The 25,604-nt window shown below is 55.9% G+C and overlaps 11 protein-coding genes across 11 annotated transcripts; 6 read left to right on the top strand and 5 right to left on the bottom strand.

The window, feature by feature from the left end:
- Positions 1-17: 17 nt before the first annotated feature.
- G647_06338 (uncharacterized protein) lies at positions 18-822 on the bottom strand (the record flags this gene model as incomplete). Its single annotated transcript, XM_008730660.1, has 2 exons — positions 18-318; positions 368-822. 2 exons carry the CDS (start codon positions 820-822, stop codon positions 18-20), a joined length of 756 nt encoding a protein of 251 aa, XP_008728882.1.
- An 861-nt stretch (positions 823-1,683) lies between these two features.
- Positions 1,684-3,324, bottom strand: G647_06337 (uncharacterized protein; the record flags this gene model as incomplete). Its single annotated transcript, XM_008730659.1, has 1 exon — positions 1,684-3,324. One exon carries the CDS (start codon positions 3,322-3,324, stop codon positions 1,684-1,686), a length of 1,641 nt encoding a protein of 546 aa, XP_008728881.1.
- Positions 3,325-4,034: 710 nt separating this feature from the next.
- G647_06336 (uncharacterized protein) lies at positions 4,035-5,421 on the top strand (the record flags this gene model as incomplete). Its single annotated transcript, XM_008730658.1, has 3 exons — positions 4,035-4,430; positions 4,483-4,614; positions 4,666-5,421. The coding sequence occupies 3 exons, from the start codon at positions 4,035-4,037 to the stop codon at positions 5,419-5,421; spliced, it is 1,284 nt and encodes a 427-aa protein (XP_008728880.1).
- Positions 5,422-6,755: 1,334 nt separating this feature from the next.
- Positions 6,756-8,517, bottom strand: G647_06335 (uncharacterized protein; the record flags this gene model as incomplete). The annotated part of the gene is made up of 3 exons (XM_008730657.1): positions 6,756-7,754; positions 7,857-8,083; positions 8,238-8,517. The coding sequence occupies 3 exons, from the start codon at positions 8,515-8,517 to the stop codon at positions 6,756-6,758; spliced, it is 1,506 nt and encodes a 501-aa protein (XP_008728879.1).
- A 734-nt stretch (positions 8,518-9,251) lies between these two features.
- Positions 9,252-10,667, top strand: G647_06334 (uncharacterized protein; the record flags this gene model as incomplete). The annotated part of the gene is made up of 2 exons (XM_008730656.1): positions 9,252-9,526; positions 9,584-10,667. 2 exons carry the CDS (start codon positions 9,252-9,254, stop codon positions 10,665-10,667), a joined length of 1,359 nt encoding a protein of 452 aa, XP_008728878.1.
- A 157-nt stretch (positions 10,668-10,824) lies between these two features.
- G647_06333 (uncharacterized protein) lies at positions 10,825-12,914 on the bottom strand (the record flags this gene model as incomplete). Its single annotated transcript, XM_008730655.1, has 2 exons — positions 10,825-12,399; positions 12,468-12,914. 2 exons carry the CDS (start codon positions 12,912-12,914, stop codon positions 10,825-10,827), a joined length of 2,022 nt encoding a protein of 673 aa, XP_008728877.1.
- Positions 12,915-13,841: 927 nt separating this feature from the next.
- On the top strand, positions 13,842-15,566 carry G647_06332 (uncharacterized protein; the record flags this gene model as incomplete). Its single annotated transcript, XM_008730654.1, has 4 exons — positions 13,842-13,952; positions 14,044-14,232; positions 14,288-14,535; positions 14,591-15,566. The coding sequence occupies 4 exons, from the start codon at positions 13,842-13,844 to the stop codon at positions 15,564-15,566; spliced, it is 1,524 nt and encodes a 507-aa protein (XP_008728876.1).
- A 1,340-nt stretch (positions 15,567-16,906) lies between these two features.
- On the top strand, positions 16,907-18,720 carry G647_06331 (uncharacterized protein; the record flags this gene model as incomplete). The annotated part of the gene is made up of 5 exons (XM_008730653.1): positions 16,907-17,236; positions 17,295-17,390; positions 17,446-17,696; positions 17,784-18,334; positions 18,416-18,720. The coding sequence occupies 5 exons, from the start codon at positions 16,907-16,909 to the stop codon at positions 18,718-18,720; spliced, it is 1,533 nt and encodes a 510-aa protein (XP_008728875.1).
- A 493-nt stretch (positions 18,721-19,213) lies between these two features.
- On the bottom strand, positions 19,214-20,928 carry G647_06330 (uncharacterized protein; the record flags this gene model as incomplete). The annotated part of the gene is made up of 3 exons (XM_008730652.1): positions 19,214-20,030; positions 20,096-20,620; positions 20,669-20,928. The coding sequence occupies 3 exons, from the start codon at positions 20,926-20,928 to the stop codon at positions 19,214-19,216; spliced, it is 1,602 nt and encodes a 533-aa protein (XP_008728874.1).
- Positions 20,929-21,892: 964 nt separating this feature from the next.
- G647_06329 (uncharacterized protein) lies at positions 21,893-22,168 on the top strand (the record flags this gene model as incomplete). The annotated part of the gene is made up of 2 exons (XM_008730651.1): positions 21,893-22,010; positions 22,062-22,168. Coding segments are annotated over 2 exons (225 nt in total), but the record flags the coding sequence as incomplete, so codon positions are not given.
- A 1,160-nt stretch (positions 22,169-23,328) lies between these two features.
- G647_06328 (uncharacterized protein) lies at positions 23,329-25,452 on the top strand (the record flags this gene model as incomplete). The annotated part of the gene is made up of 1 exon (XM_008730650.1): positions 23,329-25,452. One exon carries the CDS (start codon positions 23,329-23,331, stop codon positions 25,450-25,452), a length of 2,124 nt encoding a protein of 707 aa, XP_008728872.1.
- Positions 25,453-25,604: the final 152 nt, after the last annotated feature.

The following is a 25,604-nucleotide window of genomic DNA, read 5'->3' as shown; positions in this document are numbered from 1 at the left end:
CTCACGCATATGCGGTGCTAAGCAACTTGGGCTCGCTGTTTGTCGCTTGTCGTTCTGATGGCTTCTTGCTCCAGCATGATAGACTCAATCCCGACAGATAGCCTTAAGAGTGCATCCGCATGCGAGGCCTGGAATTGGGCGAAATGGGTCTCGTATGCAGAGTCCTGGAGCTTCAAATGAGTCATCTGCTGTAGCACTGCTACGATGTCGCAGTGTAGCTTGTTTGAGGTGTCGTCAATGGCAAGCCGCATATCCTGCTCGAATTGATTCGAAGCCGCCAGGAGCGCCGTCTGCGATGAACTCGACGCTTGTGTGGAACTTCGCATAATTAGCAACAGATCGAACGAACGGCTGGGGGCCTGCTTACTGCATGTAGAATAGGAATGCTACAATGAGATTCGACCTTGCATGAGAAACACTGTTCTGCAATGCCTGGACTTCTTCTTGATGCCATCTCAACCGAATGGCAAACCGAAAGGATGCTGCCCATGATGGATTGCCTTGTGACGCCGTAGTCTTTGGCCGTAACTTCTGGACGAAGTCTATGAAATTTTGAGACAGCCGGAGGCTCTCGGCATTGCACTCTGCCAGCCTCGCATACAGTGGGCATGCCTGAGAAGGAGCTGGCACAGCTGAGCTGCCTAAGTCGTTGTTGAGATTGTTCAGCTGCTGAGTGATCGCATCCAGGTCAGTTATTGCAGTTGTGCTCTCCCGACTTGGGCGGTGCAGACTTCCAGCCTTGGCCACAACTTTGGCTCCATACTCGACGACTTGTAAGATGTTGCAGGCCAAAGCGAATGCCCCGATTGCTTCAAGCACCATAATTGATCCAGGGAGGAGAAGATCGCCCCGTTAACTGACCGGACAGCATTCATGGAATTCGGAAGACGAAGTGAAAAGAAGGTTTGCAGATGAGGCTGACATTTTCTGTGGTGGCCGCCAAGGGTCACTTCCGCCAAGTTGAATGTTACACAAGACAGCCTACCAGCTATCTGGACCTGTGGCATCGCTTGAGCTTGAAGTTGTGTGGCTGTACTCTGTATACGAGACCAACAACGCCTTGGAGTCTGCCACGTTTTAGGTGCAAGGTTGTCCGCACAAGTCGTCGACCAGGCGGAGACGTATCGCACCAGTAGGGAGTCGGAAGTCGGTCGCGACTGCGCCACCTAGAAGGCGTCTGTGTGGGCGGACAAGAACGTTGACTGATGGAAAGTGACTCCGAATCCAGGTTTTGGTGGCGTGGGAGCGCCTTGCCTTGCTGGCGAGGCTCACACTCCATCCAGTGAGGAAAGTTTCAGACCAGGGGCTTCCCCTAGCTCAGCGCTTGACCCTCGGATGATCTGACCGCCATCCTGCGATGTTCACACCCTGGCGTGTAAGCCTCGGAAGGAAGGACGGTCAAATCCAGAAGCGTGACCTTCTTGAAGGACTTGTAGGTGTGATCGTGTGAAACGTATGTTGGCCCCTTGAAAGGTCGAGAAGAATAGACATGTACGCTATGCGAAGTGCATGCATGCAAAGTTTCGCTTGCGTTGACCTTCACCTTTCTTTTGTGTTTCACGTACCAGCTTCATACACTCGCATGTCTTTCTCAGGCTCGAGATACGTTCTGCCTTGAGGCAGACGTCGTCCATTCGCCTTGACACCTTCTTTGGGTTTCTGACCAGATGCTGCAATATCACCTTAGATATCACCCTGAACAGAGTTCGTCAATCTGTCTCTCCTTTCCCCGTCCTTTCGTGAAGCATTTCGCTCATGCCACCACTGCTTCATATGCTCAACGTCATAGCCCATCTCGATCAACTTCCACTCATCACTAATAAACCAGTCTTCCTCTGCGCCCTTGCTATCAGCATCACCCAGAGCACGGCCTTTTGCTTTCTGGCTGTCCACCTTCAGCGGATACCGATTCAATATCACATCCTCTCCATTCCTGACCCGGTTCATGACGAGACCTCTGAACAAAGCGGGCGTCCCTACTTCGGGTAGAAATGCTAGAGCGTCCACAAATACGGCGACAGTAAGCCCCGAAATTCGATTGCAGATGCTCGGATCATGAATCTTGAGATGGCGCTTTGGCGGAAAGGGCGTGTTGGGTCGGTGGATTATGGAAGGAGAGACCCAGGATATGAGGACAAAAAGGGGCGGGCAGGGGTAGGATTTTTGGGTGGGAACCGCGAGAAGAGATGATAAGGTGGTGACTGAACGCTTCATACCCTGTGGCAATTGAGGTGCCTCCTTGGAGAAAGGAAGAGATTGCGTTTGTCCTTGACGAGCAGAAAGCTTTCGCGGGCTGCCCGGAAGAACGGAGTCAGCGACAACATCCTCGGACAGTTCGGCGGCATCTCCCTGAAAATGCTCTTGGCAGTCGGCCTCTTCAGCTTTAGCTGTTCTTCGCAATGGAGAAAATGATGCAATGGAGCGCTTCTGTGTAGCAGCTTGACTATGATCATCAAGCATTGTAAGTCGACTTGTTGGCTTCTTCTCCGTAGCCGGGCCTGACTGGATTTGACGCAAAGCTTCACGGCGTCTGTCAATCTGTGACTGAGCAACAGCGAGGGTATCGAATCCATCGTCGTCAGAGTCGGCGTCTTGTACCATCCGTGGTTTGTTCTTTGTGAAAGCAGATTGACTGGCGCCCTGTGGTGTCGGTTTTCCGTCACGCTTTTTCGACCAGCTTCGGTATTGAGCTGTCAGGGATTGTCGCTCCTCTCGAGATGGGTTCTTGGTCGACATTTTGTCATCGACATCGGCATGGCACAAGAAGCCCCCCTCCTCGATTCCAAGACCGTCTCTTTCGTCTACGTTTGTGATGCCGTGATCAAGCCTAGCTAGTACACAATCCCGAACACGAAGGTAGACCACGCGACCTCGACCATTCAATCGAGGGGCGCTTCGGACTTCGAACCTCTTGACCGTGAGAATATCCCCGACTTGTAGCTTCAGAAGCTCTTCGCATGCGTGTAGATTTCTCGGGAGGACGGCTTGGAGTTGAAGGTGGTCGTCGGAGAGGGCAAGGTGTACCAACGGCGGACGAGTGGGCGGCGGTTTATGTCCTTCAGAGCGAAGATACGTCTTACTGCTTGTAGTCTCAGACTCGTTGGTCCAGACACCGCTGTCGCCCACGTGAGCTCCCTCCAAGCGACCGAGTCCTTGCAAGTTTTGTTCTTCCTCTTGGAGACCGTCGACGGCGTTTCCACGACTACCCGCATGCGCTTTCCCGAATACGTGCTCCACTCGAAGGACAAGCGAGGGAGGATGGACGCAGGTGCGAAGGAGGTCTGCCAGGCATGGTGTCAGCGCAGTCCCGGCAGGAGTGCTCATGCTCGAGCTTATCCTGCATCGTGGCAGCAGCTACCATATCGACCGATGAGGCGCGAGTGAGGCTCAGGTGAATTTGGAGTGACTGACTGACTCGACGCGCTACGCGTCACGGGAAAGAACGCGAGAATAGCGCCAAATTAGTCAGCCTTCTCCGCACGTTGTGACTTTCAAACCACCCTCTCGCTTCTCGCTTCTCGCGGTGTCCACGACGACCAGCTTGTGATGCTACCACTCCCGTCAGGTTTCCTTGTCTCTGTGATCGGTGCAGCCTAGGAACGTATTGATGACCCCCTATCGGCTCAAGATGATGCCCTGCCAAGTTCCGGCGTCCTTGTCAACCTCGGCTCACAGCCAGGAGCTGGAAATCCAGGTTCGTAAGGCTAACACCTGCATGACCAGCTAGGTACAGCAAGCGACCGATAACCATCTTTGATTTGCGCTGGTTGGGGCATCCTGAAGATGTGGGGTTCGCGAGGCTGGGCCGACCAGCTCATGTCTGGGGTAAAAGTCAAGCTGGGGAAGATCCCCTCACTTGGGAGTCGCCTTAACAAGGAGAGGTATTCCAGAAAGCTCCCGTACGGCTCCTCTCTTCGAAACAGCGAGCGCGAGCTGGATCGGCTGGACGTCAACCGAGACAGGTGTCGATCGCCAGGCACGACTTACACCCGGAACGGTGTCCACTAGCCAGTCTTTTCGAAATACTATCAGCAATGCCGCAGACCGAGGTCTATAGACCGGCTTTTACGGATCCTCCAGGGACGAACGTCGCTGGCATACCAACTGCCAAGCTCAAACTGTCCTCCCCTGACGTGTCTTATGGCTTAACGTACCAGGAGGCATGCGCGAAACACGTGCAACACACGTACAATGCCTCGCGAGTCTACATCATTGCGTCGGGGACGCTTTCACGGCAGAGTGACAGGGTCAGGACGCTGATCGAAGCCATAGGCCAGGACAAGGTTGTGGGCTGTACGGAAGGCATGACACCGCACACGCCATACTCAGAGATCCTGCAGATCACTGCTGACGCAAAAGAGGCGAATACCGACTGTCTCGTGACGCTGGGCGCCGGAAGTATCACCGACGGAGCGAAGATGGTTGCCTTTGTCAGTTCCAGCATCCCGCCTATGCAGGTAGCGTTGCTGATCTCTACCCCAGTGTCTTGCCAATGATATCAAAACGCGAGAAGAGCTCGTCAGGTATTCCGCAGAAAGCAAAGACGTGCCCTCGGAGGTCCACGAGCCAACAGTACCTTTGATAGCGATCCCCACGAGTCTTTCGGGCGGCGAGGTACTCCTGCATCACACCTTGTGTGTTACTTCAGACGCTGACTACGTGCAGTACTTCAGCCTCAGTGGTGGCACTGACGAAGTGACCAAGCACAAGGTGCCCTTTCTCCATTCTGGGATGGGCGTCAATCTCGTGATCTTAGACCCGGAGCTTTGCACGACCACCCCGCCGTACCACTGGCTCAGTACCGGTGTCAGGAGCCTCGACCATTGCGTGGAGGCTCTATGCTCGCTGCACGGCACAGACAAGTCCGACCGAAATGCAGAGGAAGGATTGAAGCTTCTGGTGCCTTCCCTGCTCAAATGCAAGCAAGACCCTCAAGACCTCGAAGCGCGCCATAATTGCCAGATGGCCGTCATGCTTGCGATGGACAACATTCGCGCCGGGATACCGATGGGTGGGAGCCATGCCATCGGCCATCAACTGGGTCCCCTGGGCGTGGCTCATGGCGTCACGAGCTGTATCCTGTGCCCGGCTGTGATGAAGTACAACATGAAGCACGCGAATGGCAATCCGCAGATCATCAAGCGGCAGCAAAGAGTGAGAGGCATATTGTGGTCTGATCCCGAAGTGGCCAAGCTGTTGAAGAGCAAGGGACTTCAGGAAGATACCTCAGACCTGGGTGATCTCTTGGACGTCGTGATCCGTGCACTAGGCCTCCCAAGGACGGTGACGGAGCTCGGGATCAAGCGGGACGTATTTCCCAGTCTAGCCAAGCGATCACTCGCAGATATCTGGTCCCCAACGAACCCCGTTCCTCTGGTCAGGGCTGAACAGGTGCAGGAGATTCTTGAAGCTGTTGTGTAACGGGTAGATGCACAAGGAGCACTATTTCGTCGCCACCTATGGGATCTCAAGGCGTTAGGGCTATGGCTTGACGGGGTGATCAAGGATATCGGAGCTCGGGGTTGGCGCGACTCTTGCTGCCACTTTCAGCTGGGTCCTGACAATGGCTATTTATAACAGCAATAGCTTGTTATCCTTGGGCGACAAGTTATATATTGTCTACACCGGTTATCTGAATTGACCATCACGCTGCACGTCCGCACTCCGACAGGAGTCGTCAGCGAGCGCGTTCAACGCTGGCGAGCCCGAGCTTGATTCAAATGATACGCTCTCTCAACGCCACTTTCACACCTGAGCCCCGTGCACCATACCAACCTAGATTTCCCGCTTCGTCAATGAGACATACGTGGCTTAGTACAGCAGAAATGACAGCACGTGAACGAGGCGACATGCGGGACACCTCCATAATCGAACAGCGCGTCTTTCCCTTCAGCCCTGGTTACTTGGGAGTTTGGTATGCTTCAAGCTTACCTAGTACTGGCAGTTACGCCGCGACTGATGCATTCCGGAGTGCATTAAATGTAGACTGTGAAGGCCGAATGAGGATGGTTAGTGGGGGCATAGGGGTCGCAGCCTCGCAATTAGTTAGCCCCCTGGCCTCCCGCCTACCATAAATACCTCTTAGCTGCATCTCTCCGCCTCCTTTTGCTCAATAACTCCGCCGGGGCGCCGGCTGCTTCTGGAGAGGGTAGCTATCATTACCACCCGAGGCAACAACATAATGACGGGAGTGTTGCTCCTTCGGGCCACTAAACACAGTCAATAAGTAATGGTGCCTCTACACGCGTACCACGTGTCGTGTATACGCCTGGGGTCGCGGCGACAGCTGTTGGCGATCAAGGCAGGACCCTGGTCAGAGGCCCACTTCGGATGACTTTTGGGTCATGCGTCTGCCATGTGCTACATCGTACAGGGAGGGCCATCCCACTGTCTGTATGTCCAGCCACCCTGCCTGGCCTTGGACGCTCAGTCGACGACCTGTCATTCATCTCGGCCCTCGCTTCGGCCTGCCTACATGGCTTTGCACGGAGACAAAGGAGCATTGGAGATGGCTTCGTTGATTGACGAGAGCGCAGTGGGCGGGAAGGGCAGGCTACTCATGTCTCGCTAGAAGGAATATAAACCCACGCGGCCACGTATCAACTCGATCGTTTGGGTGCGGAGAGTTCGGGGGGTAGACATGCCGAATTTAGGCATGGCAGTGATTCAGGCAGTAATGGTACCCTACTCCGCACAAAGAGAGGCCAAGCACAACCACCACCACCACTTGGCGACCACCTTTCTCGCTTCCGTGCCTACTGTGCCTGCTGATACCTAGGTATCGCTTCGTCTTTGTTCCACTTGAACTTACTCCCCGGGTGGTCCTGCAACAGCGAGGGTGTGCCAAAGAACTGCTCCCGCGCAGTGGCACCCTGCTTCTCGACCCGATCCCGAAAGATCCCCCGCTTGCGTAGCTCGGGAAGAAGGAATTCAATGATATCTTCGAAGGATCCAGGGTTGACCACATGAGACAGATTGAAGCCGTCCACGTCTGCGATCTCGACCCATCGCTCGAGCTCGTCAGCGACGGTAGTCGGCGAGCCTACAATCTTGGCATTCATCCCCCCTAGGATCAAGTACTCGGCAATCCGATTTTTATTCCACTTGAGGTTCTCGCTCCCGGGCACGGTGTCGGCCCAGCCGTTGACGATCGACTGGATCATGGGCACCTTGACGAACCGAAAGTCTTCCTCGTCCGAGTAGGTCGAGAGGTCGACGCCCGTCCAGCCTCCAAAGAGCGCGAGAGCGCCTTCCCGGTTTCCGTACGACAGGAACTCCTCGTGTTTCTGTCGCGCGGCCTCGTCCGTCTCTGCGACAATCACGCACATCGATGCGATGACCTTGACGTGGTAGGGGTTTCGGCCAGCCTCGCGTGCGAGCTGCCGAATCGCTGCCACCGAGGGTTTGAGCTTCTCTGGCAGCTGTGCCCCTGCGAAGATCACCTCGGCGTGCTTCGCTCCGAATGCGCGCCCGCTCTTCGAAGTCCCCGCTTGGAAGAGGAAAGGCGTGCGTTGCGGAGAGGGCTCGCAGATGTGAGGGCCTGGGACGCGGAAATGAGTGCCCTGATGGTCGATGTCTCGGACGCGCTCCCCGACCGCGTACACGCCCGTGTCGAAGTCGGCAACCACGGCGTCTTCGCGCCAACTGCCTTCCCACAGCTTGTACAGCACTTCCATGTACTCATCTGCTATGGCGTATCGGGCGTCGTGCTCGACTTGCTGGTCGAGGCCGAAGTTGCGGGCCGCGCTGTCGAGCTGTCGAGGACGTTAGCGTCTCACAGCGGACAGACTTGCGGAAGATGGCTGACGATCTCCTATCCATTGGAGTCTGGCAGATAGCAAGGACAACACACGTACATAGGAGGTCACGATGTTCCAGGCCACGCGTCCGTCGCTCAAATGATCAACCGTCGAGAATCTGCGTGCCAGAGAGTATGGCGGCTCGTAGGTCGTGCTGGCAGTGATTCCGAAGGCCAGATTCTTCGTCACGGCGGCCATGGCTGGGACCAGGTACAGCGGATCGTTGACGGGGAACTGAGCACCAGATCCCAGCGCGGGGCCGGTGTTGGCCGGACCTTTGTAGACTGGTGTCGTGTTAGATGGCGTTCGTCTTTGATCTTTTGAGCTGACTGGGAGCAGATTGTAAGGGATGGGCACCACTTGCTCATCGAAAGTCACAGTGAAGTCTTGGACGAAAAGACCTTGACCCAAACTTGCAACCATCTTCAGACCACCTACCGTCGTATGCGCCGAGAACATCGGCCAGGAACAAGGCATGAAATCCAGCGTCGTCAAGAAGGCGCGCGAGATCCGTCCAGAACGACAGCTTCTTGTAGTTGTAGGTCTTGTTCCGTGGATGACGCCAAAGGCCAGGCGAGAGATGGCCAGGCGTGTTCATGGCAAACGCATTGAGGATGAGATTCTTCCTGCCCGGCACGCTCCCCTTGCTTGCCTCCCCTGCCTCCCCGTTTGGCGTTGCGCCGTTGATCTTGGCATTTGCCGCGTCCGTCGTCGACATCTGGAACGTCGTCGTATTTCCGTCTCCGAACTGCTTTCCTTCATCTCTCCTCAATGTCTTGCCGTGCAGAGGAACTCAACATAAGGTTGGCTTCTTGCCAAGTCAAGGAGTTCCCTCCGACGTGCCACCCTGCCGTCCTTCCATGCTGACAGGGCATAGCCGCAGACGTATGGAGCATGTACCACGACACCGGATCGCGCCATCGCGCTTAGGAGCACGCAATCGGATAAGATGTCGCGCCATTGTCAATCGTGCTTGCCAGCGACAATACAGTCGAGTATTCGGCAACGTGCTTCGACCAGACCTGCGGACTTGTCCGGGTACAGCGGCAGGCGTGGACCATGTTGTGACCGTGGTGGGCGAGCACGACATACACCGGCGCCATGTGCAAAGCAATGTGAGGCGAGAGTCCACTTCCTCCTCCACTGACTGATGCGTGTTAGTACGGGCAGGGAGAGAGGCCCACTCGAGATATGCGTCGGGAGGGTCCCCGTCTTTACAAGGACCGTTACAAATCCTATTCAGCCCACACCCATACAGTACCCGCGGAACGACTTGACCTAGTGGCCGGTGGATTTTGTCGACCCGGTTAGTTGCTGTTCCACGCCGTGATGTGCTGCGTCTCGGCTCAGAAATAATGAGCCATCCTGATGCCCTGTCTGCCGGTTGACACACATCTCGAGCCTGGCGGGCACTGAAGGGAGCAAGCCACTTCAAGCAAAGGCCAGCCAGCCATGGGGTTCACTCGATTCTTGCAATCCTTGAAGACAGCCAGTCCGGGCAAAGATGCTGCCTTTCAGGTCACACTCCGAGAGGTTGAAAAGCCGTCGTCGGCATCCTCGTCGTCCTCTTCGACTGTATCCACGCATCAGCGTGCACTGATCCTCTACGCGCCCAGACAGCCATACGAAGAGATACCCGACCACCCTACCCCGTCGCTTCTGAATAACCGAGAATTGCTTGTCCGGAACAAGGTCATCGGTCTCAACCCGATAGATTGGAAAGCACCGTAAGGATACTCTCCTTGATCCCTTTCATGGGCCACCCAGAGTACTGACTCTCTCAGGGACTTCAACTTCGGCATCCCCGAACTACCTTACGTCTCTGGCCGCGAGCTCGTGGGCCAGGTGGCCGTCGGTCCGAGACACAAATCGCGCTTCCGGCCCGGCGACTGGGTCATCGTCATCTCCACCGACTACAGAGACCTGCGCAAGGCCGCGTACCAGCAGTGCGTCGTCGCCACCGACTTCAATGTCTGCCGCTTACCACCCAACGTGTCCCCGGAATCAGGGTCCGCGCTGGGCGTGGCCTTTGTGGCGGCAGCTCTCTGTCTCGGGATCTGTGCAGGCCTCGATTTCACCAAGCTGGCAGATGGTCCGGACCTGCTCTCGATAGTCCGACGGTTGGACCCCCAGCGCCTACCCCAGGACGTCAGGCCGGAATGTCTGGAGGGGATCAACCTGCGTGAACGGGCCAAGCCCGGCGACTGGGTGGCGATCTGGGGGGGTTCTTCGACCAGCGCCTTGATGCTGAATCAGATCGCCAGACTGCTGGGATTACGGACCATCAGTGTCCTCGACCACAGCAAGCACGCGTTGAATTTGACGTCCAACCCGCACATCAGGCCCGATGTCATTGTCGACAATCACAATCCTGGACGAGCCATCGAGATTGTAAGGTCAGTCACGAACAATCGTCTTAGATTCGCGGTCGACACGGTGGGGAGGGAGACTGCGACGCACTTGATGCAATGTCTAGCGCAAGGGTCGTCGTCACTTGCAGACTCGATATCGAGTTCGAATGGCGCACCTCCACCCTCAACCCTGGGCACAGACGCCGGACTTCCAGCTTCGATTCCGAGTACGGACGCCACGCTTCCACGTGCCCACCTCGTGGGCCTGACCGGGCTTCCCAAAACAAAATCCTCCCCTGATATCACGTTCCATACCATGCCGATCAAAGTGTTCCATGAGATTCCGGAGGTAGGCGAGGCGCTGATGCTGTGGCTCGAGCGACTACTGGGCCAAGGACTCCTGGTGCCTCCCCCGATCCTGGGCGTCCGGGAAGGATTTGGAGCCATCAACGGGGCCTTGGATTCCATGAGAAGAGGCGAGATCAGCGGCGGGAGACTCGTGGTCAAAGTTGAGTAAAGGGATGCAAACGGCTCAGCGTACGAACATCGACCTATAGACATGGCTGCGGAGTCAGGCACAACGTAAAAAGCGTCCTTCGAAATAGACATCATAGACAGGGTAGTGCTTTCTACTATACGATAGTAATACTCGGTTTACCAAGTACGTACTTTTCTCATTCCCACCACTGCTCATGCAGTTCCCTCAGGTCAACCGTCCCTTCTAGTTTGAGGTATGCCGTCATATCCTCGGTCTCGTCCTTTTCCTTCCTCGTCCACCCGTTCCCAAACCAGCCGATGAGCCGGTTCCCGCTGCTGTGCAGATACTCGTACTCCCAGTCCTCCCAGCGCGGCTCCTTGCGGACCAGCGTGACGTGACCCGCGCTGCCGGGCCAGATGCCGTGGATGCGCCCGCCGGGCTTCCCGCCATTCGCCCACGAACTGCAATTGTCCGTCAGCACGGTCGTCGGGAAGAATGCGTCGGCGTAGGCGACGAAATCGTCGGCCGCCCGTCGCGAAGGCCACATGGCCTTGATGCCCTGCGACGACACTTTGCGGAGGAGCTTGGCGTAGTACGTCAGCTGGATCTCCACGCTATGGGGCACCGTGCCCGAGGGACCTGCACCGTGCGGCCCGTGGATGAAGAGGAAGTTGGGCACGTTCGGCACGGCGAGCCCGAGGTACGTATACGGCCAGCCGTAGTGTGTTGCGTCCACGGGCCCTGTCTCGCCCCTTTCGCGCGAAATCGGCCTCCACGCGTCCACGAGGTCCACGCCCCGAGCACACACACGGAAGGGGAGGACGAAATCGACGGCCCCGCCCGTGGCGCACAAGATGGCGTCCACGGCGCGGTGGTCGCCCGTTACAGTCTCGATCCCCGTCGCCGTGAAGCGCCGGATCGGGTCCTGGATCAGCGTCACGTTGTCCTGCGCCAGGGCTTCGAGGTACCCCGGGCCCGGCGTCAGGCGGCGGCAGTTGGGACTAAAGTCCGGGATCAGCCGATGCAGCAGCTCGGGCTTGCGCGCCAGTCTTTCGCGCATGATCTGGATGAACCGCGCGCGCATGTCCTCGTTGTCCTTGGATCCGCGGAACGTCGACCCAAACCGGCGCCAGTACTTGTCCTCCAGCTCCTTGCGAAAGCGGAGGTACGCCTCTGGGTCGTCGCGGAACTGGCGCCGCTGGTCCTCCGAGATCCACTGCGGCGCGAAGGTGCGTTCGTCGCCCGCCCACGACCCGGCGATCCACGTTTTGCTGCGCGCGTAGTGGTCGATGTGCGCTGCCAGGGGCTGCACGTTGGGCAGCACTTGGATCCCGCTGGCGCCGTTGCCGATGATGGCGATGCGCTTCCCCGTCGGGTCGAACGAGGGGTCCCAGTTCGACGTGTGTCGGAGGTGGCCCTTGTAGTCGGACAGCCCGGGGTAAGAAGGCAGTCGCCAGTCGTTGAACCGGCCGATCGCCGAGAGGACAAAGTCTGCCGTCTCGGTGAATGGGGCGCCTGTCGTGCGATCCACGCCCGTGATCGTCCACTGGCCGGTTGCGTCCGACCAGTGCGTGTCCTCGACGCGGCGGCCGAACTTGACGTATTTGTAGACGTCGTATTTGCGGGCCTGCGCCTGCCAGTAGTCGCGGATTTCGTGGCCTTCAGCGAATTGCTGCGACCATTGCGTGTAGGGCGTGAAGGTCGACTGGTAGACGTGCGACGGTATGTCGCATCGGACTCCGGGGTAGATATTTTCTAGCCAGGTGCCGCCCTGTTGTGCTGGCGGTCAGCCCAGGTCCCCAAGCGCCTATCCATCTATGCCCTTTCCGCGTTACTTACCACGTCGTCGTTCTTCTCGAGGATTGTCAATTCGAGTTTCGGCACCTTCACGGGGAGTAAGACCCCTGCTAGGATTCCTGACAGCCCAGCCCCGATAACCACGACTTTCAAACTTCTCACGTCGTCGATATGGTGGTTGGGCAGCGTCAAGCCCGAGACGGGATACCGCTCATGGAGCACGTTTGCCGGCCGTGTCGTCGCCTGTGCCGTTGTATGTGTCTGTGCATGTTCCTGTGCCTTACCCGCTGCCTCTGCCGTCGTCGGTGTCAAGGCAGATGCAAGCTGCTTGAGCCTCTGTGCCGTGTGAGATGAATCAGACACTCCGTTGCTATTGCCATCGGCTCCCGTGCTTGGCTGAGAAGGCTCCGGGCCATCAATGGACGCCGACCCCTTAGCCATGGCAAAGAGAGCTTCTCCGTCGTTTTCTTCGACCTTATTTCCTGGCATCACGGACATAAGAATACCAGAGCAGATGGATTGCAAATGCACCCACAGCTGCTCGCGTCGCAGGCCACTTGGTCTGACCTTCACTCAACTCTGTGGTATCTGTTTGCGTGTGTATCCCAAGGGTATGCGTGTCGACGATTAAACTAGTGCGGCGATCACGAATGGAATCCACAACTTGACACCATTGCCGAACACGCAGGAGTCGGAGTTCAACGACACTTGGACCATCCATAGTATGTCTCGTCCCTGCGAAGGGTGGATCTTGAAGAGCACATGGAAGCCGTTCTGGTGGAGATACCAGACTCATTCATATCGCACCCTAATCAGGGGTGGGGCGCGCAAAGCGAACAATACTGACTCGGAAAGACTGCGTCAAGATCAGAAGGTACCACGAGTGAGAGAAGGAAGTCCTTTCAGGTGCGTACGTAGCAGCGAGACAAGGACGGACCATTCGCTCGAACGGTCAGTCTTGCAGGTGGTATTCCGGTTGTAAAGACGGGAGATGTGACACGTACTCATGGAATACACGATTACCAGAGCTCCGCCGGTAATGATGCTGTCTGATTCCGCAATTTTAAAATTGGTAATATTCCGCACTGCAGGATCCGTGATATGCAGTGTCTCGATAGCGACCTGGATCCACACGTATTATGGCATCGGACCTAAAATCACGCCATACAACAAACACCTTCAAAGGGTCGTTGCGGAGAAGATCGTCCGATATCGAACCTAGGAGCATGGTCTTTTCAAAGGGGGTGATTCGGGGGCCTTTTGGTCTGCAGGACGTGGGGGCATAGATGAGACCTGAATCCGATGTTTAGTGCCTGGATGCTGTCGAAACATTAGTTGCTGTAGAAGCGAAAACACTCCCGGGCATTGCGCAAAACATCCAATTCCCGAGAGCGTCGATATCGAAGCTGCCTCGAAATGGGTTCCATACAGGAAAGTAATGGCTCTCATGAAGGCGTCAAAAAGCAGATCCTGCTCAATGCGTTCGACATGTCAACTGTAGGACACCTTTCGCCGGGTCAATGGAAGGTATTTGTTTTCCCACAGCAAGCCGGGCAGGCCGGGCAAGATCTTGGAGTCCGAGTGCTTGTGTCTCAGATGAAAGCTGAGTGCATCCCAGAATCCCAAAGACAAGTCTGCCACGAAGAGGAAACTCGATTATTGGATCGAGTTGGCAAAGATTCTTGAACGTGGCGACATCAACGCCCTCTTTCTGGCCGATACATACGGCGGGTATGACACCTATGAGGACAGTCTCGACAACTGTATCCGACGTGCTGCACAATGGCCGATGACGGATCCGACAATCGTGAGTTCTTGCTCCACGAAGACGTTCAAAGCGAGTACTGAGAGCCGCCATCCAGCCCATCTCAGCCATGGCAGCGGTGACGAAAAATCTAGCTTTCGGTATCACTGCTTCAACTTCGTTTGAAGCTCCTTTTTTGCTTGCCAAGCGGTTCTCGACTCTGGACCATTTGACGAACGGCCGCATTGGCTGGAACATCGTCACCTCATGGAAAAAGGCGGCCTTCAAGGCCATCGGGCTCGACAACCCCATCGACCACGACGAGCGGTACTTGCAAGCCGATGAGTACTTGAGAGTCCTGTACAAGTGAGTCCAAGCGAAGACGAGGGACGCAACGTCTGCTAACCCACCGTCGCCTCAGGCTGTGGGAAGGCTCCTGGGCCAATGACGCGCTGGACCCCAACCCGGAAGCAGATACATATGTCGACCCCGACAAGATCCGGACAATCCATCATCACGGTAAGTATTTCAACCTGGATTCTCGACATATCGTGGACCCCTCCCCCCAGCGGACGCCGTTTCTGTTTCAGGCTGGCACCTCACCTGCCGGGTCTGCCTTCGCCGCCACGCACGCAGAGGCCATCTTTGTATCTGCGCACAGCCCGCAGGTGCTCCAGCCCAAGATTGCCAAAATCCGGCAACTCGCCAAAGAGAAAGGCCGGGATCCTCAGTCAATCAAATTCTTTGGCACCTTCACACCGATCCTTGGACGAACAGATGAAGAGGCCCAGGAAAAGCTGGAAGAGGCCAAGAAATATGCTTCCACCATTGGCGGGCTGGTACTCTTCTCTGGATGGACGGGGATAGACATTTCTAAGATCCCACTGGACCAGGATATCACGGCTGAAGATTCGACCGAGGCTCACAAAGTGAGGAGCATGCTCGATGCCTTTACGACGACAAGTCCTGATGTCCCGAGATGGACACCGAGGGTAGTTGCTGAGAAGGCTGCTATTGGCGGGTTAGGACCGGTTGGAGTCGGCACTCCCGAGAAAGTCGCAGATGAGCTGGAAAGATGGATCAGGGAAGCAGACCTCGACGGATTCAACCTCGCCTATGTAACGACACCAGGCACATTCGAGGATGTGGTTGACCTGTTGATTCCCGAGCTGAGGCGGCGTGGTGTGTACCCACCGCCCAGGTCAGAGGACGCCGAGCCACTGACTGCCCGCGAAAAGGTGTATGGGAAAGGACAGAGTGGGCTAAGAGATGATCACGAAGGAGCCAAATACCGTTACGATGTGTACAAGGAGGATGAATCGAGCGCTGAAAAGAAGGAAGAGGATGGCACCTCGTCGCTGCCGCTACGGACGGAGAGCGGAGCGGAGAAAGCCTGAACTCGAGCACTGCTGCGTATGACGATGAAACTGGTGCTGAGGCTGTTTAAGACCGAGCGTTCATGGAGGCAACCATGCTTGAAGCAGGCCTGTAGACACTTGTTTGAAGTGGCAGCTCGGTGTCGGATAGCGACTTGCGTGTTGGCTTGGAGGTTGCCTTGTGGCCGAAGAGCTCCAACCACAACAACAACCACAATGAGCGTTGTTGGTGAACGCAAGCACGCACGCTACGTCATTGGGCTTGGCACACAAACACTGCGAACTTCAGGTCACTATCAACCAGCGCACATACGCAGCTCTACAGTCTATCAATGTACCGATATCTTCGCCATAGCACCACGAATATAAGGCTTCTGCATCACCACAACTAGCGCCCTCCTGTACGCGCACAGCATTGAGCAACCTAGGTGGTTGCTGGCGACCAGTCCACAGTGCTTAAAACCCTTTCAACGGCTCCGCCACATGGTACTTGCCACGTGCTGTCCCTTCACCCCTGAGCTTGGCCGCGGTAGTACCTTTGCAGCATCATGATGAGGAGTGTTGTTGCCTCCGAACTCGCAAATGTCAAGGACATTGCGTCCTGATCCTTCCGTGTCGATGTTCCGAGCCTCGAGCACCGCAGAACGAAGAGAACAGTCTTCGGTCGATTGCGTGCTCGTCGTCCAAGGCCAGACGTCTGGCTATTGCATCGGCTTCTCTCCGATAGGATATGGACAACTCGCCGTGTGCAATCAACTGCTATACATGACAGCAAGAGGATAAGAGGGGGTTTCGCAACGTCTTAAGCTCCGCTCATTGCGTGCTTGTCAAGCTTTTCCGCTCAGCAGCCCGTCTGCATGCGGATGATTGATTGGCTGCTGTTCCGTTCTGCAATACAGTCCCCTGTCCAGGTAATTACAACCCCTTTTGTCATTTCACCATTGTGCTCTGAGCTCCACTCGCTGTCGTTTCTTTGTACTAGCGAACGCATCAGCATGAGATCGCCGGCATTGCGCCAGGGCAGCATTATCTAGACGAGTCGGGGCTTGCCATCATGCCATCTCTTTACGCCATGAAACATTTGTACCTTCCGCACGTGGGACCCGCTATTGCGTGCCGGGTATGAAGATAACGGTGAGAACATATGGCACAGCCGAGTCCAGCCTCGGGTGGCCGAGAAGCCTTGTTCCATGGTCTCGTTCTCTGGACCCTTCAGCGACTTGGCTCTCCTCGGACTGACCCCGTCGATCAATATTATCTGGGTTTGTCGCAGCGCTGCAAAACTGTCTTCTCAAGAACGCCCTCCTAAGTCGCACTGACTTGCGTGCTGCGCTACATCTTGTTTCTTCTTTTTGAAAGCAATGGCAGCTACAGACCGATATCCCGAGTCCAAAGAAGCGGACTTCAGGGTCGAGCCACATACAAGTGTGGCGGATTCTCCCACATTGTCCATTTCGGAGGACGAAAGGGAGGCTTTCCTGAGCTCCTTCACCGCAGAGGAAGATCGCAGGATCATGCGGAAAGTGGACAAGCGGTTCCTCCTCCTCATAGGTCTCATGTACATGCTCAAGAATGTCGACTACACCAACGCTGCGACTGTCAAGGTCCTTCAAGTCGGCGAATCGCGCAATGTTCTCAAGGAGTTGAACATGACGTCGAACCAGTACAATTGGGTGCAATCCATCTACTTTGTAAGTCAGGGAAGCCTCAGAAATCTCACGCCACAATACTCTCGCTCACAGTCGGCAGATCTCGTATATCATCTTCGAAGTTCCAAGTAATCTGCTGCTGAAGAAGATGACTCCCCGCAACTGGCAGTCTCGAATCATTGCATCTTGGGGTTTGGTTGGTTATTCCACTGCCTTGTTGCCACAATCGTGCTGACCAAGCCATGGTATAGGTCCTAGCATGCCACGCCGCGGTTCAGAACAGACAGGGCCTTTACGCTGCTCGCTTCTTTCTAGGCATGATGGAGGCTGGACTGTTCCCCGGCCTTGCCGCGCAGCTCTGTAGTTGGTATCGCAGCGACGAGATGGGCAAGCCAATCATGTGGATGTTTGGCTTCCAGAACTGTTCAGGCATCGTAGGCTCACTGATCGCCTACGGAATCTCGTACATGAACGGCGTCGGCGGCCTGAGCGCCTGGCGATGGTAAGCTTCCCACATACAGACATGGCTGTGGGGGATTGTACTCGTCCTCTCCAGCGCCGGGGGCCAAGTAACTAACCACATCTCTAGGGTCTACCTCCTCGAGGGCCTGTTCACCATCCTCTTCGCCGGCATCGTCTTCCTCGTTCTTCCAGACTATCCAAAGTCGCCACGTTCAGCCAAATGGCTCACACCCCGAGAGCAAGAATACCTCGAACTTCGGCTCACGGACAACGCGCCCCGCACGCACGATGCAGCCTTCGACAAGACCGAAGTCCTGGCCTCGCTGAAGAACCCGCGCACGTACGCCTTCTGTCTGTCCCAGATCCTGATGAACCTAGGCGGCTACGGGCTCCAGTGGCAGCTCCCCACCGTGACAACAAGCCTAGGTTTTGCAGGCCTTCCCCGAAACCAGTTGCTCAACATTCCCCCCGCAGCGGCGACCGTGCTGTCCATCATCTTCGCAGGATGGTTCCTCAGCAAAGCATATCTGACGCGGCCCAAGTTCATCATGATCATCTGTGCTGGCGCCTTGGCCTTCTTCCTCGTCCTCTGCTTCAACGTGGGCCGCTATACCACGTACATTGCCGTCATCTTCGGCACGATGTTCTACTCGGTGTATTTCATACCGTTCTGGGCATGTGAGTGCTTCATTGCTTCATTTGTTAAACCTGCCGAATGTTCGACCATGAGCTGACCAATTTATTTGTGTCCCCCTCCAGGGCGGTCCGCCAGTCTGATAGGCTCCACAGGCACGGCCTTTACCCTGGCGTTCCAGTCTTGCATCGGCCAGGTTGGGGGCGTCATTGGTCCGCAGCTGTTCCAAGAGCGATACGCCCACAACGGCTACAAAGTCTCGTTTGGCGTCTGCGCCGGCGCCATCGGTGCGAGTTGGTTGGCCAATGTCTGGACGTGGTACCTGACGCATGACAACGAGGAGGATATCAAACATGTGAGGAGGTTGAGAATCAAGGCGAACAGAGACGGCAAGGTGTGGGCGGGCGACGACGTCAAGTACCAATTGTGACTTGCGAATAGAGGTGGTCTACGAGGTACTCCCGGCGTCCATGCGTGTGACTACAGGGGTTGGCATATGTATGGTATTATCTTCTCAGAGCACGAGGACGACCTACCCACACGTTCAGTACTCCCATTGAGGGTTTACTCGGCTGCATAGAGAAGACGACCCGGCGACAACACTGATACAAACATCGAGTAGGAAGAGAATTCCGTGGTCTAGGTTCCTGACTTGTTCCATCGAAGTACCCCTGCGGGCCGAAATGCGCGCAGACACCGCCATGCATATTCTGGCCGGGCTGAATTTGGGTATGGGTGCTGTAAAAACGGGGAACTGTATTGACGGCCCCCAGATACTGTAGGCAATGGCTTGGGGGTAGTCTATTTCGGGTGCCCGGCAGGCGGAGCGTATTCTTCGTGCACTCGTCACTCATGACTAGACAGTATATACCAGAATTCATTTCCGCCCGTCTCGCGTCCTCCTGGCTCTATCGCGGACGCTTTCACCACTGCAGGTTTAATATGGCGGCACTCGACCACGGCAGCGTGACAGAGATGGTCCCATCCTGGGCGGCCTGCAAGACCTCGCCTCTGGTGACATTGTTCAGGGTCACCGGCTTGCCCCCGTCCAGCTCAAGGTTATACGACACTCCGTCAAAGGTGATGCCTGTAATGGCATCGCTCCCGTTCGCGAGGAGGCGCTGCACATCCAAGCCCTTCAACCCCGATGTCTGGCCGGCGGGGAATTGGAAGCTAAAAGTCTCGGTTGGTCGGGGCTTGATGTCGGTGGCGGTGCCGGTCCCACTGCCGTTGAAGGTGGAGTTGTAGGCATTCAGCTGGATGATGGCGATTCTCTCCAGCCGGCCGTCCACGTACGCGGCGTAGGCGTTCTGGTAGGTGCTTCCGAGCTCCACGTCGGCTATGCTAACGTTGCCGGCCGTCAAGTTGCCCAAAAAAGCCGCGACCATGATGTTCCCGTAGTAGGGTGCTTTGGTGCCCATTGTTGCGTTGACCGTGTCGATCGGTTGCCATGACTGGTACCTGTAGTTCGTGCCCTGGTGCATGTGGACGCGGGCAATCCCCGTGGCTGCGCAGTAGAGGTTGAAGTCGACGCCCCAAAGCGCGGCGCCAAAGGAGTTTGACAGACCTGGTGCTCCTTCGTTGTAGAGACTGTTGGTCTCGCCTAGAATATAGGGGAGGCCCGTGTAGGCCAGGAGCCTCGATTCGTTGAGGTGCTTGTTGATTGAGAGCACGGTCGAGGTGTGATTCATCAAGGTGCCTTGGAGCGTGACGCCCGGCTGGGTCGCTCCTCCAATGTAGCTGACGGTCGTTAGCAAGATATGATCAAACGCACAAGACGAAGACGGAGTAGGACGGGGGCGTACTTGTGGCTGTCGATGAATGCAATGTCGTTATCTGCATTCAATCCGGCGTTCCAGGTGGTGATGAGATTCAGGCTGTTGCCTGTACCCGCAAAGTTGGGCGAGTAGAACTTGAACTTACCCGAGGCAATGACATCTGGGCAGTTCTGCTGCACCAGTTGTCTGATGAGGCGAGTCTTGTTGAGCCACTCTTGGACATAGTCGGTCTCGTTCCACCAGCTGGGCCGGACGGGACCCTGGGAACTGGTCTTGAACAGATCGGGCTCGTTGCCCAGTTCCCAATAGGCGACTTTGCTGGTGCCGAAGGCTTTGCATACCAAGGGCACGGTGCCAACCAGCGTGTCGTAGCCTGCTGAACCATTCTTGCCCATGTTGAAGCCATGAACGTAAGTCACTCCAGGCCATGTGGAATAAGAGTCAAAGTACTCTGGACCTATTGATATCGTTGTCGGGTAATCTCTGGATCGGCTGAAATCGTAGCTGCCGACGAGGGCGTCTGTCTGAGATGCATTGAAAGTTGCATAGTCTCTATGTTCCTATTCAGAACGCCAGTCTCAAGATCGCGGACCAACGTACTCTGTGTTACCACCAACGCGGATGATGGGATACGACCCTTGAAGGTCACGTAGGTTGGTTAGGAGGTTATATGAGAAGATGTTTGGCTGACTCGAGTTCCCCGCGAAGTCTGGGAATGAGGAAAACTCGAGCGAGTACGAAACGAAGGACTCAAGAAGAGGCTTGCTGGCATTTTGGACAGGTGTAATAGACAATGGGACGGCACACGAAGCCAGCTTGACGAGGAGGGAGCCGGCGACGACGACGCGTGGCACGAGCATTTTGGCATATGTAGTGATTGAGAACTGGCTCGCTCTGGAATCGACGTTGTGCTTGACCTTTTATGCAAGCCATGTCGAATGGATCCGTCCACCGTAACTGCAGTCCTTCCAGCATTCCGCGGAGCTTGTCTATAGCCGGACTCCCCAGCAAAGCGAAAGTTCCAATTGGTGGGAAAGCGTTGCATTTCAGGAAGGTGACAGAAGCTTTGCGGGGAAAGCTTCATGATCTTCGACCCGTTCGACGACTTTGGGCACGGAGGAGACCTGGGCGACATCATTTGCCCGAGGAGGAAGCTGCAGCAGCCGGGGACTCACCGTGGAAGCGTCATCTACACCTAGGACGAGGTACGAGGTACGAGGGAGCTGTCGACTGTGCTGAGTTGTCTACCTCGTAATAGAGTTCCGAGATTGAATGGAGAGGCGTGAATGTGGAGCTCCCCACGCCAAGACCGGGCTGTACTGCCGAGTATTCATGCCACTCCCACAATTTCATTTTTAGCGTCTGATGCGCGCCGCAGGAACTGAGAGACGTTAACCCTGCAACCCCCGACCAGTGCAAGACAATCCTTCAGTCGACCATGCCCTAGACGTTCCACAAACTCTCGGCAATCATACCCTCATTATGCCTTCAAGAACCCCTTCTCGGGGCCGTTCGCCTACGCGATCTCACACCCCAGCTTCTGTACAGAGAGCACCTTCACCACCCTTCAATCCCTCGCGCTCACCGCGACGGTCACCCTCACCGAGATCCAGATCCAGATCCAGGACAAGAACACGATCCCCCGCTCGGTCGTGCTCAAGGTCGCGTACTCGATCGCCTCATCGTGATGGACTCAACGGTCACGGCCGCGGCAGAAGTTACAGTCGCAGCATTTCGCGCAGCCGAAGTCCAAGTCGTGGAGACCGAAGATCCTATCGAGATCGAAGCTACACTAGAAGTCCCAGCAGAGACGGTCGACGATTACAGAGTTCGAAGATTGTAGTGGAAAAGCTCACTAAGAACGTGACTGAAGCCCATCTACGCGAGATCTTCGGCTCTTATGGTCGTATCGAGTCAGTTGACCTTCCGCTCAACAAACAATGTATGTTTTAGCTCGTGATTGGATTGTTGGCCCATCTCTAATGTTGAACAGTCATGACAAATCGCGGCACCGCTTACATTCTCTATGATCATCCTTCTGGCTCCGAATCCGCCATTGCGCATATGCATGAGGCTCAACTGGATGGCGTGTCCATCGCCGTCAGCATTGTCCTTCCACGAAGAGCATTCTCCAGGTCACCGCCGCCAGCTAGGAACTCAAGATATGGTGGCCCACCACCGTCCCGCTATGCACCACCGCCGGCGAGAGGGCCTCCTCCTTCCAGATACCGAAGCCCTCCGCCCCGTCGAGGAGGATACGGTGGAGGCAGACGAGGCGCAGAAGATGACACGTATGTCCCACGCGACACACATTCGCGATCGCCTTCCCCACCGAGGCGGCGTAGGAGGTCACCGTCGTACTCGAGATCACCATCCAGAACCCCGCCCCGACGACGTGGTCCTCCAGCCCGGAGCCCACCGCGACGGCGGAGACGCAGCCCCAGCTACAGTTCTCGTAGCAGCTACAGCCGAAGCAGGAGCAGGAGCGCAACAAGAAGCCGGTCGAGAAGCAGACCTAGGTATGGAGGCAGACGGTGAATCAGAGACGTTCGTGTTGGACTTGTCGAATCATGATACCCAAAAGTGTTTTGCAACATCTGCGCCAGGCCGCTATAGTAAGCTACGAGGGAGATGCAGGGATGGAGGAAAGCATTGTCGTCTCTGCCACGACCTAGGTCCTCAGGTCCGTGAGTACGAAGCTAGGGAAACCCTTCCAGCACAGGTACTCGCTTCTTCTTAAAGGAGACCTCGCACAAGACGTGCAAATATGGCGCATGTCAACGACGATTCCGAATGTGTTCCCTTGCCTACTCGTACGTCGTCGAGTGTTCCTGCAGTGCCCTTCCCTCGCCTTTGAGACCTGTCACATTCCATTTTAGAGACGATTTAGTTTAGCCGGTCCCTTGCATGAGAAGCGCTTGGCGGCGCGAGTGGAGCTTAACCGCTGATCCGAACCTCAACCGGTCATACTCGACCCCCAAATCGCGCAACTTTCACCTCTGGCTCACTTTTACGTGTGAATCCACAGCGAAAGTGAGGTGTGCGTGAATGACGGCGCCCTCACAGACACGCGCATGACTTCCATGTCCCCTGCATCTCTTTCTACTCTACGAATATTGTCATGTTGATACCCTCGCGCCGGCCAAGCGAAGTCTGTCTGCTTTACGAATGAGAACGCGTCTGCTCCTTCGAGTCCACATTCCCACAGCCCTACCGGTGTCGATCACTACGATCATCACAATCTCTCCACGCTAATCACAATGAGCACCGACCCGGAGACACCCGACGGTGCTGACGAGCTCGACCACCAAGATGACGATCAGCTCGAGAGCGATGGCGATGAGGACGGTCTTAATGACACCAGCATGCACGATCAAGACGAGGATGAAGGTGAACCCGATGGCAAACGCCCCCATGGCAGACAATATACTGTGGTTGAGGACGAACCTCCCGACTACAGCGTCTTCAGCAATCCCCCCAATCTTGCCGATATTCGCCAGCGACTCTTCAATCTGGAAGACCCGGTCCAACTGTCCACAGCAGAGTGGCATACGTACTTCCCATTCGTGGACAACGTCTGGCGCAAGATGAGGACAACAGAATCGCAGCCGGAAGACCATACCATCACGGTGGACTATTATGCCTGCAGACTGCGTCGTGCCAGTACAAAGTCATACACACCTCGCCCAACACCGGAGGGCAAACAACAGAGGAAGAAACGGACTCGCGAGGAGAAGACATGTGCCATGACGATGAAGGTCGTCTTCCATCCGGGCGACACTTGTACCGTTTCTCGTGCTACCGATGGGGTGGTCAAACATTCCCATGACCTGGACTACATTGACGGGACAAAAAGAAACACCGGTATCATGGACACCGCTCGCCGTGAGGCGGCTAAAGCGTATATGCCAGCGTCGATTTACTGGAAGATGTGGGAGGAGCCGGAGAAAATGCACGCCGCGGGGGGGAAGTTTATGAAGATGTCTGACGTTCGGAACGTGCAATATGCCTGGCGACAGGGAAATCATCGAACAGGCCTCAAAGCACACAAGGGCTTCACGTTGCAACGTGCGCGTCGAGAGCCGCCTGCACCACCCCCTCCACCACCCCCTCAGTTCCAGCCTCCAGCGCAGGCTGGCGTCTTTGGTCGATTGGAACCAGTCAAACCAGATGCTCGGAGTGAACCGGCCGTTCGTTGGGACACTCTACAGTATCCACATCATGCCAGGGGCTTTCTGGAGTCCTATGTGCCTGATCCGAAGCTGGCAAATGTGCGAACCCGACCCCATGTCACCCTTACCTGGGCGAGTAGTTTGGACAGCCGGATCAGCCAAGTTCCAGGCGTTCCCACTGCCATCTCTGGTCCCGAGACGAAGGCTATGACACATTATCTACGAAGTCGACATGACGCCATTCTGATTGGTGTCGCCACAGCCATAGCAGATGATCCTGCCCTCAATTGCCGACTCGCAAATTCTACCGGCTATGGTGGACTCGCTTGGGAATTTCAGCCTCGACCGATCATTATCGATCCTCATGCACGGTTACGAATTAATCCGGAGATGAAGGTGCTGAAAACAGCGTCGGAGGGTCGTGGCAAGGCGCCTTGGGTCGTGGTCGCGCCAGGTGCAATGCTGCATCCTATGGCTGTGAGCACACTGAAAGCCCATGGTGGAGAATATCTCATGATCAATGACTATATCCCTGCACAAGGTGGACTGAGTTGGGAGGGTATTTTCAATGTCTTGTTCCGTGAGGGCATCAAGAGCATCATGGTGGAAGGAGGTGGAATTGTTCTCTCTGAGCTACTGAGGATGCATCGCTCCCATCTGATCGATTCAGTCATTCTCACTATTGCACCGACCTTTTTCGGGAAAGCGGGTGTCATGGTGTCCCCGGAGCCGGCCTTCGATCAAGGGGGACGACCTATCGCGACGAGGCTACGAAATGTGAGATGGCAACCCATGGGAGAAGCAGATGTAGTTATGTGTGGTCGTATGAACTTTGACCATGCTCGGCCTCCCAATGGTATGCTACAGGGCATCGAAGAGTACTCACGGGCAGCTCCCGCTCTACCGAATGGTCCACAGGGGAGTCCTCCTTCGACCTCGCAATACCCTCATCAACCCCTTCCACAGCAACCACCCTCGCAACAGCAACAACCATCACCTTCACCTTCACAACAGCAAGAACCGCAACCACCGCTACCATCACAGCACCGACCACCCGCGTCCCCACAACCACCTGCAGTACAGATCCAAGGCCAGAATTCCACGGACGCTTCCGCACCTCCGGCGCCTCCCATGCCGCGACCTCCTGCACCCCAATCTGCACCACCGCCTCCTCCAGCTTCTGCTAGTGCCGATCCTAAATCGCCGCATTGATTGAGTAGGGAAAGGATCAGCCATCCCTCGGGGGCACCACGGCATCAGAATTTGTTTCCACAGACCAGACATTGAATCCCCAGATTCTTCAAGCAAGCCGAGGCGAACGTGAAGCGCCAAATAAACGAGCGATACCGAACGATACATGAGCA

This window comes from Cladophialophora carrionii (genome assembly GCF_000365165.1).
Source record: "Cladophialophora carrionii CBS 160.54 unplaced genomic scaffold supercont1.5, whole genome shotgun sequence".
Taxonomy (NCBI): Eukaryota; Fungi; Ascomycota; class Eurotiomycetes; order Chaetothyriales; family Herpotrichiellaceae; genus Cladophialophora; species Cladophialophora carrionii.
Note: the sequence above shows the minus strand (reverse complement) of the source record. Positions and strands in the feature narration are given on the sequence as shown.